Below are 10,576 nucleotides of genomic sequence, written 5' to 3'. Positions count from 1 at the left end.
GCAACAGTGCAAGCAGGAAACGAATGGAACGGACGAAACGGCCCGCAAGGGATTAACTTGGCTGGGAGCGATCCGAGGCCAAGCCAAAACGATAAAACGTACTGCTTACTGGGACATTCCGTCCCTCCTCCTCATCTCTGTCAAATTAAAATGAGTCCAGTTTTTCGTTTCTCCTGAGATTATCGTCGAGATACGTGACAATATCTTCTACAAGAGCGCTCGTATTCCTACTTTATTGGCTTGTATAAATAAAAGATGAAACGTCTACGTGCTTTGCGTTGGGTAGGGAAATGAGTTTATGTTCGACCTCACATGTTTGATAAGTAAACGATTCCAAAGTTACAATGCAGAAACGAATAGAGAATAAATTTGTAGCCAATTTGTGAAATTGTAGATAAAATTCAAAAGGATTTTGTTAGGGACTTCACCGACAAAATGTCGATATCTTTTTATTTTTGCATTTTATTTATATGTGGTATCTGTTGCAAACATAAATCGTTTCATTTCGTTACAATGTGTGTTCGCTGGTATCTTTTTTCAATCTGTTTCAGTTCGAGAACATTCTCGCTATATTACGCAAATAGCGAGTCACGCAGTTATAAGTTTATTAATGTACACCACATACAATAATCTTTCCTTATAATTGATATGGAGTGGCTTCATTTCTCAATATCATTGATCATTGTATTCCATGTTTATGGAATTCCAACTTAAATACAGAAAATATATGCAGTACGCTACGTTACGAACATAACTTCTTTGTTTTTTATTACCTATAAGAATACGATGTAATCATAAAGTCATGAAATCATAAATATCAGATACTTAAATTATAATCTATCGATGATTTATAGGACAACAAGATAAATTTACAACATCGAGCTAAAAAGAAGAAATGAAAGAATACAAAAACTGTAACGAAATCTTAATACCAAGTTCCATCACGATAGCTCTTCTTGATATCTAGAAATATACAAAGATTCAGATTGAAATATTGTTATGTCAAGCTTGATATGTCAACAATCTCCTTTCAAATGGAATAAGGTTCAATTATGGAGACAATGGTGAAGGATTAACCCCTTTCACCACAAAAAGGTCTAAAACGAAAAGTTGAGTGCTCCAAATATATGTCAACTTTCATGACATGTACTGTGTTATCGTGTGCGTTAACCGACGCAATAAAGTAGATTAAATCAGAGGCGGCGCAACCGGGCGGTGCAAGGTATGCACTGCACCCGGGCCCCGCCTAAAAGGGGGCGCCGGCGCCTTTTTAATGTTTTCTCCAACAATATCTTATCTTTCTTTTGCAGTATTTAGACCTGTCAGCAGTAGCTAGTCTTCAGAAAGCAGTATTTAGTCTCCACAAAGCAATTTTAGTCTTTAGATAGCAGTATTTAGTGTTCCAGACACTGTATTTAGACCTGTCGGAAGTATCTAGTCTTCAGAAAGCAGTATTTAGTCTTCTAGAAGCAGTATCTAGTCTTCTGCCAACGTTATGTATGTTTTCTCCAACAATATCTTATCTTTCTTTTGCAGTACTTAGACCTGTCAGCAGTATCTAGTCTTCAGAAAGCAGTATTTAGTCTCCACAAAGCAATTTTAGTCTTTAGAAACCTGTATTTAGTGTTCCAGACGCTGTATTTAGACCTGTCGGCAGTATCTAGTCTTCAGAAAGCAGTATTTAATCTTCCAGAGCAGTATCTAGTCTTCAGAAAGCAATATTTAGTTTTTTTGAAACAGTATCTAGTCTTCTGCCAATATTATGTATGTTTTCGCATTCCGCCCAAAATGCTTGGGGGGCGCCACTCCGGTTCCCGCACCCTGGCGCTTCATTTGCTAGCACCGGCACTGGATTAAATATAATGTCGAACTGCATAAGTCATATGCAAAACAAAATGATTAGTAATCCCACATATATCGTTTTTTAACTCCTGTATATTCAAAATTTTCAAGATCCTAGATAATTCTACAACGCTACAAGTTGTTTTTACAAGCCTTGCTTATTTACCATCAAAGCGAATTTCTGCCTATCATACAAATATCATGCTTCAATTTCATTGCTTAAATTAGCACCTATAAATATTGCCTCTCTTAATACTTCTAATCAGCTACTGATGCATTCAAGGTAGCTTAATGCAAGCTTCTTCACAGGTCTTATTATGATGATGCTAGAATTTCTTTTATGGTACGTATCAGTGGATCACATTCTATTTTTATTAATCTTGATGGTAGTCACCAATATTATTTTAATAATTATCAACATGCCGTTTAATTTAAATCAGCCTTTATTTTGTTTCAGCGCATTAAAAGTCTCAACACCAACCTTTAACAAAAAGAAAACCGTTAAAACTATCTTTTTGCATAATTTTCGAATTTATCCCTTTTACCTCATTATTCTGTTTGAGCGGAAGAGTACCTATGTATACAGCGTGTCCCGTATCTTCCGCATCAGAGCATTATACGGTTGTAGGATACATTATTCTGAAGCGATCTTTCTAATAAAATTTTTTCGAAATGTTTATAATAACCGCACGGGAACTGTTTTAAGGAACTGTTTTTCGTCCAATCAGCAGATCGCAAATCAGACTCAGGTAATCGGTGCCACCCTCGGCCGGTTCGCTACGCCGATGATAACTCGTTTCCCACGTGTACTCACCAATAGATTCGTCATGGAAAGAGAAATAAACTTTTTCGATGAATCAAAGTCGTCCGTTATTGGTCGTCGTTAAACAGTTCCCGTGCGGTTATTATAAACATTTCGAAAAAATTTTATTAGAAAGATCGCTTCAGAATAATGTATTCTACAACCGTATAATGCTCTGATGCGGAAGATACGGGACACGCTGTATAATACGACCACAGTATAACACCACAGAAAATCTTAATTAAAGTACTAAATTTAAAATCAACATTACCATGTATACTAACATCCACGTTCGTTATAATATTGTGCGATTACACACAGCGACTATAAAAGTACTCACCTGATAAACAGAAAAATAGAGCTTCCTCAAAAAATAACTAAAAATTTAACGTGTTTGGCGAACATAAAATTTGTAAAGATATTATATTATTACAATATATGTAATAATATTGTTTGATCTTGAATGATACAAACATTTTTCATATTACCTAATAAATAATTACCTATTAAAATCGAAACACTGCATATTAAAAAAGAAGTATAAGCCAGGTGCAATCTAACAAAATGTAGAAGTATCAAGACAAGTTACAACGCGTTCACTGCAGCAACAATTGGATACAGTAATAACAAAGTCAGCAGTGGTGTTCTTCTTTATTATGACGAACATTAAGAAATAAAACAACTATAAGTGTAAATATAATTTTTTAAATATATTTATTTTTCAAATGAAATATAGTTAAAAATGTTTTTACGAAAAAGTCTCTTCTATATTTAAATTAACAAATGTTCCTTAGAGTTTAGCTTTATTATCGTCTGCACTGGGTGGTGTACTGGGAGGAGGTGGTGGATTTCTTTCTTTATTCCATTCTTTTAATCCTTCAGGTAAAGAAGTGTCTTCCTCAAAAGATCCAGTACCCTCAACAAACTCTTCATAAGTTGACTTTTCAGGGAAAGGTCTTTTTCCCAACAATTCTATCATATCTTGTCTACTCAAAATTTCTTGTTTTAATAACCTTTCGGCAACTTTTTTTACATCCTCCTTATGATTAGCTAACAATTTGGTAGTGTGTTTATGCGCGCTATCTATTAAATTTCTAACTTCTACGTCTATGATCTGCGCCGTACTTTCTGAATACGGTTTTTCTAAAACCATTTCACCGTCGCGAGGCATATCAAAACTAATATTTCCTATTTTATCATTCATACCATAATGGACAACCTGCGCGTAAGCGCTTTGCGTTACTTTTTTCAAATCATCTTGAGCTCCAGTTGTTATTCTACCAAAAAATAACTCCTCAGAAACACGACCACCCAATGTCATGCACATTCGATCAAATAATTGTTCCTTAGTATACAAGTATTGATCTTTTGGTAAATACTGCGCGTAACCCAAACCTTTTCCACGTGGAATAATTGAAACTTTTAATAATGGATCAGCATATTGTAAAAACCAACCAGCAACAGCATGTCCGGCTTCATGATAAGCAACCGTCCTTTTCTCTTCTGGCGATAACACATTAGTTTTCTTTTCCATACCAGCCACAACTCGTTCGATTGCTTGTTCGAAATGTTTCATATTAATCGAATCGTTTAAATCTCTAGCAGCGATCAACGCCGCTTCGTTACATACATTCGCAATGTCAGCTCCCGTAAATCCAGGTGTTAAAGCTGCCATTTTTCTCGCTAATTCAGTTTTATCCAACTCGGTTTTTAGTGGATTCAAATGTACTTTAAAAATACTAGCTCTCCCTTTAATATCTGGAGCCGGTACAAAAATTTGCCTGTCAAAACGACCCGGTCTCAACAGAGCTTGATCGAGAATATCCACGCGATTTGTGGCAGCTAAAACAACAACATTCGTGGTCGTATTAAATCCATCCATTTCTACCAAAAGTTGATTCAAAGTGTTTTCTTGTTCGGAATGACCGCCAAAGCTTCGCCCGCCGCGTTTTCTACCAACAGCGTCGATTTCGTCGATAAATAAAATGCAAGGGGCGTGCCTTCGAGCCATCGAAAACAGATCTCTTACTCTTGATGGACCTACGCCTACGAACATTTCTAAGAACTCTGAACCAGATACCGTTATAAATGGAACGTTTGCTTCTCCTGCAGTTGCTTTTGCTAGTAATGTTTTACCAGTACCAGGAGGACCTAAATGTTAAATAAATATTAGAATTATATTTGAGAAATATTAATAAATTTATAGCAACTTTTATAATAACTTAAAAATTATTAAAAAAATCGTTAAGATATAATAAATTTGGAAGAATGCGCAGAATTTTTTTTTATTTTTATCCTACATCTTTCATAGTTTTTGTTTTAATTGACTTTAAATATACTGTTATTAAAAAATGTACGACAATGCAAAGGATTTATAAAATTTGGTAATTAGATGTTTTCGAGCATGAGAAATACGAATTTGATATTTGTTTTGTGATTACTCGTAGAGGGCGCTAGATACACACTGTACGTTTGAGATATCAATGACTTGACTATTTTGTCAATTGAGGTATGGTGAATTAAAACCAGAACTCTGAAGGAGTTCTCAATTCTGCACAAAAAAGGTAGTCTTGCTTACATTGTCTAAGCCTACTGGTTTCCAAGTTTTCTGCTTTTAATTGTTTCAAAGTAATTTTAAGGTTAACATTTAAAATCAATAACACACAGTAACTATAGCAATTAGTAACGATGATAATCGATAACAATAACAATTAATTAATAACAATAGAATATTGTGACCATTTTCAAAAATCCAGTGGACTTAAATCTGGATTTCTCACTATTAAAAAACTCATTATGTCATGGCATTTTCAAATTGGTAATAACTTTATTGTTGGTAAAAATGATTATTGCACACGGAAATTAGATGAATGTTGACAATTAACAGACAATTGTCGAAACATAAGCGGAAAAATAACCCAACTTTGCTTATGTTAAAAAATAAATATTTTAGAAGAAAAAATACATTTAAACATTTAAAAGTAAATAATTCGAAAACCGACAGACTTAGACAATTTCAATAAGAGTACCTTTTTTATGTAAAATTGAATGCTCTTTGTGATTTGCAGTTCTTATTGGTCGTAGCTGTCGAGCCAAAAAACTTATGATTTGATTTATTAAACGAGCAGCGTGTATCTAGCGCCCTCTACGAGCAATAACAAAACAAGTTTCAAATTCGTATTTCTCATGCTCGAAAACATAAAACTACCAAATTTTATCTTAATAGTACAAAAACCTTCAAAATTATCAAGAAATTTCGAAATAAGAATTTAACTTTCAACACCCTATGCCTCGAAAACCACTGACATTTGTATAAGAGATGTTACGTTAAATCATCATATTTTGGTGTCTAGTATCTCCGGTATTCGGATTTCCCATTCATTCTGACTCACCCTGTATAACGTTAAGTATGTTTTTTGCATAATTCAGATATCACTAAATAATCAGCCCATATCTGCTGATTCTGACTAACGAACAAACAATAAAATAATAAAATAATAAAAGGTAGAAGATTTATGTTTTTCTAAAAGATTTATCTATTATCTTGTAAGTTACTAGGGCGAATAAAACACAAACATTCATAAAAATTCTACCCCTACCAACCAAAAGAAACCAAACTGAATAAAAGAAAGCAATGAAACTTAAAGGCTTACATACATCTGGGTAGGTTAAAAAATCGATTTTAAAAAAGGTGCTCATTATAAACTACTATTCTTCGAATGTTGCAAAATGAAACGACGAAAGAATCCGTTAGTGAAACATCAGTCTGGGAAACTCAAAAATAATGTAAAAACAAGAGGAAATGGTACAGCTGTAAATTAATGAAAAGTAGATACGAGGTGTTTGTTCCTGCTATTGATACAAATAAATAAGTTAGTCATCAGTCATCACTGTTTCCAAGGTTCCATCTGACCGCATGCTTTAACGCTGAATATTCCCTCACAGTTTCACAGGTAACAATCAAACAGGGACAAATCTGATGAACGTGCCGATTATGGAATATCACCGCTGAGTGAACCAACTTCTTCTTATCTGAGATGTAGACGCAAATGAAGTGTGCGCAGTCGTCCCATCCTGCCAAAAGCAATCTCTTCTAAGAGGAATTTGCCGACGTAATTCATGAAGCAAGAAGTCAGTTATCACCGTTAAGCGCGGGTCACACTAGGCTGCTTGCCAGCCGCGGATATGGAAGCCGCTACTGTCATCCATCAGTATGACCACTCAAGCAGCGCATCAGCGGCGAGTAAACCAGTACGCGCCACGTGGTCCTTTATTTATGTTCGATGTCTGTTCTGTTAATCCACCCTTAACCATTGCTTAATTAATTGTTTACGTGGACCCACAGCCGGCATGGTTGCTGCAAGCGACTAAACGAAATGCGAGTAATAGTAGACAGTGTGACCAGGTTGCCCGCCGCTACTTGCTGGTGCTACTGCCTGCTACTGATCAGCAGCTGCTGGCAAGCAGCTAATGTGACCCGCGCTTTAGGTAGCGGTCGGAATGGCTGTTATACTCAATAAAGCTGTCTTACAAACTGCAATCCAGATGGTTAACTTTGGGCTGTAGAGGGACAATTGATGAAACCTCTTGTGGGTTATGTCAGGCCCAATAACGACCTCTGTCGCCGCCTTCTTAATCTACGTACTCCTTACACGTTCCTATTATTATCAGTAATCATCATCTTAATTATTTCCCCTTCAAGTCCTGTTTCCTCATTTTGATCTGTAACCCCTACAAGAAATACTATTTAAAGGAATATAAGCGGGCCATCCATTTCTAGTGTCTATATTCGAATTCAAAGAAGCATTAATGTTCATAAAGGTATCAAACTGAACCACTAATCTAGTCCTTCCTCATCTTACAACCTCTGAAATACTATTTTTGAAATATCAGCTACCTTAGTGGCATCTCCCTGATACTGGTAATGTTTCTACATTATACAAATATAATTTATAATTGTTTGGATACAAATTAGAAACGTATTTTTTAAACTTGAGAAATTCATTACAAAAATATAAACTAACCATCAAAAGACAAAATTTCAGTTTTAAAACTTATCCTTTTGAAGGATCTGTGACTTGAACAGATGTGATAGAAATGCTTAAAGTAAGGTAACTTTAAGATTATTTATTTATCTTATCCAATTATATGATAGATTAATCTATCATAAGAAAAATAAATAATAAACCATTCTGGAATCGAAGTACTTTTAAAGAAAGACGTTTTAGTTAGTGCGCAAAAAAGGATGGATGACAGAAGAGCTGATGTTGGAATGGTTAACACAAGTATGGTGTCATAGGCCAAGTGAATTATTAAATGAACGTCGATGATTGTCGTTAATTCATTCAGGGGACATCTCACTGCATCTGTCAAAAATCGCCATTCTACTTATTTAAAGTAATTATAAGTAGTATGGAATAAATCAAAAAGTATTCACAAAACATAAAATAGTTTTACTATCACTTATAGCATAAATTCAAATCATATCAATGTTTAAACATGTAAGAATATAGCATAACACTTAAAAATTCATATCAAATCATATAGAAATTAGAGCATCAATTCTTGTTGATAGTAAAATTTGTTAAAAATCATTTGAAATTGTAAATCCTTCCTTAAAATTACAACAAAGAACTTAAGAAATAAGAAAATAAATAAGAACGCCTAAAATGGGACAAAAATTGAAAAGAAAGTGGATCCTATACAATTCCCAGTGTTCAAGAGAAAAAACATTGTATATCCAATTAAGTGAAATATTACCAAAGTTAATTTAATATTAGTAAAATTACTGTTTCCTAAAAAATTCCAGTTATAAAAATTTTGAAGGTTATACTTTAAGTGTTTTACCTCATAAAAAAAGCATACAATAAATCATAAAACTACATTACTCATTCATTTTAGAAAATCATGGATAAAGAACAATCTAAAATTTTAATTAGATTTTTGTTTAACCATCAACATTTGTTATGCAATAAATCATTTACATACTAACCTGTAAGCATGGCACCCTTAGGAATTTTAGCACCAAGGTCAATATATTGCTGAGGATTCTTTAAAAAGTTTACAAATTCCATAATTTCTATTTTAGCTTCTTCACAACCCGCCACATCCCTAAAATACACCCCATAAAATATTCCTTATTGATTGTTTAATTTCAAATCTAGTTATGTTACCTAAATCTCACTCCGATTTCATTTGAGTTAATTAATTTAGCAGTACTTTCCATAACCCCACCAAAGAGACCTCCACCTCGTCTTCCCTTACGTCCTCCCATCATTTCAGCAGATCTTCTCATCATATAAATTAGGAAACCAATAATAAGAAGAGTTGGTAAGATACCCGATAAACTCGCTGCTTCTAATTCCGTTTTGTAAATAACAGGCACAAAATTTGGTGGTTCCACATTCATATCTATCTGTGCGTTTTCTAAATTTCTTTCAAAACTATCCACACTGCCAATATTAAACCATAATATATTCTAAAAATTAAATATAGTTAAATTATTAAAATGAAAAGTGTATTTATAATTAAAAGAAACTTACAGCTCCATCCGCAGAATTACCAGCTGTTAATTTAACCCTAACCCATTTTTTATTTACTACTTCCAATTTATCTACAACTCCTCTAGCTAAATAACTAAAATCAAATTAAGTAATAATATTAATTAATTAATAATTTAATTAGATATACTTGTGAACAAATTCTTTCCATCCAATTTCTTTGTAACCCATTTCCCAAAAAGCTAGTGTTGCTAAAAGTGCTATTGCACCGGTTGCTCCAAAAATATACCATTTTTCCTTTTCACCCTCGCCAAAAGGTTTTCCACCACTGCCTCTATAAACAAAATTGAGAAATCGTTATTTTCCTTAATTAACACATAAACATAGTATTATAAGAAATAAAACAAACCTTGATCCAGTACCACCAAACAGCCCAAATGACCACTGATCATATGGTTTTTTTCCTGGTTGACCAGAGGAAGAAGACGTTGATTTAGGTGGAGGAATTTCATGTTTCGCGTCTGCTTTAGCATCCTTACCGCCCCCATCTCTTGCTTCTTTTCCTTTCGTTTCGGCTGCTTTGCCTTCTTTAGGTACAGGTTTATTGCCTGGTTTGAAATACTTTTCAAAACCTTTTGGTGGTTTTTCACAAAATAACCTAAATTCGTTTAATACTGTGTGAAAAGTCGATGAATTCTATATAAAAAACAAGATAGTAGACAATTCAAAGCGGGTGAAATATTTTTTATTTAGTTTCTTTGAAGGTTAACATACCTTCAATACTTCCACATTGTAAGTTTTCAGATTTTTCCACAACAGTTTCTCCAACTTTCTACTGGTATTTAATAGTCGATATGCCATAGCAAATAAGTGTATTTTTTATTCGGCGCTCCGTAGAGGATTACTATATTTCGCTCAACATTATGAAATTTTATAACCACACTTTTACGACGGAGATAGGGCGATTGAAATCGATAAAGCAGTTTCCCTCCCGGCACTAAAATTATATAACCAATGTAAGTTTAATTTGGCCGGTTAAATATAAATATTGTCAACACAAAAATTAAATAGTAACTATATAAATCTTGACACTATTTTCACAACACAAAACCAAACAACTTTCATAATTTCCATCCGTCAATTGCGTACATTTCAAATATAAACTTATCGTCATATGTCAAATTTAATAATACATTGAAATCTATTTTACCCACCAATCAGTGCTGCCAACATCTATGTATACAAATTAAACTTAAAACATCACAAACATAACCTATATAAATCTATACACTATTTATCATAACATAAAATTTAACTAATCCGAACAATTTTTATTATTTTCATTAATAAATTGAGTAATTTATTAAAAACTAAATTTAAAACATTCACTTACCATCAAATTGAATAAAAAACCGAACTCTACATTACCCAC

At 33.6% G+C, this 10,576-nt stretch overlaps 1 protein-coding gene across 1 annotated transcript; it reads right to left on the bottom strand.

Annotated features, from left to right (window-relative positions):
* Nucleotides 1–3,341: 3,341 nt before the first annotated feature.
* LOC111420507 (AFG3 like matrix AAA peptidase subunit 2) lies at nucleotides 3,342–10,347 on the bottom strand. The gene is made up of 7 exons (XM_023053513.2): nucleotides 9,919–10,347; nucleotides 9,554–9,840; nucleotides 9,335–9,478; nucleotides 9,187–9,280; nucleotides 8,818–9,122; nucleotides 8,637–8,755; nucleotides 3,342–4,795 (listed from the first exon to the last, which is right to left on the bottom strand). Exons 1-7 carry the CDS (start codon nucleotides 10,003–10,005, stop codon nucleotides 3,435–3,437), a joined length of 2,397 nt encoding a protein of 798 aa, XP_022909281.1. The 5' UTR covers nucleotides 10,006–10,347; the 3' UTR covers nucleotides 3,342–3,434.
* Nucleotides 10,348–10,576: the final 229 nt, after the last annotated feature.

This window comes from Onthophagus taurus, chromosome 1 (genome assembly GCF_036711975.1).
Source record: "Onthophagus taurus isolate NC chromosome 1, IU_Otau_3.0, whole genome shotgun sequence".
In the NCBI taxonomy this organism is placed as follows: Eukaryota; Metazoa; Arthropoda; class Insecta; order Coleoptera; family Scarabaeidae; genus Onthophagus; species Onthophagus taurus.
This window is presented reverse-complemented; position numbering and strand designations above follow the sequence as displayed.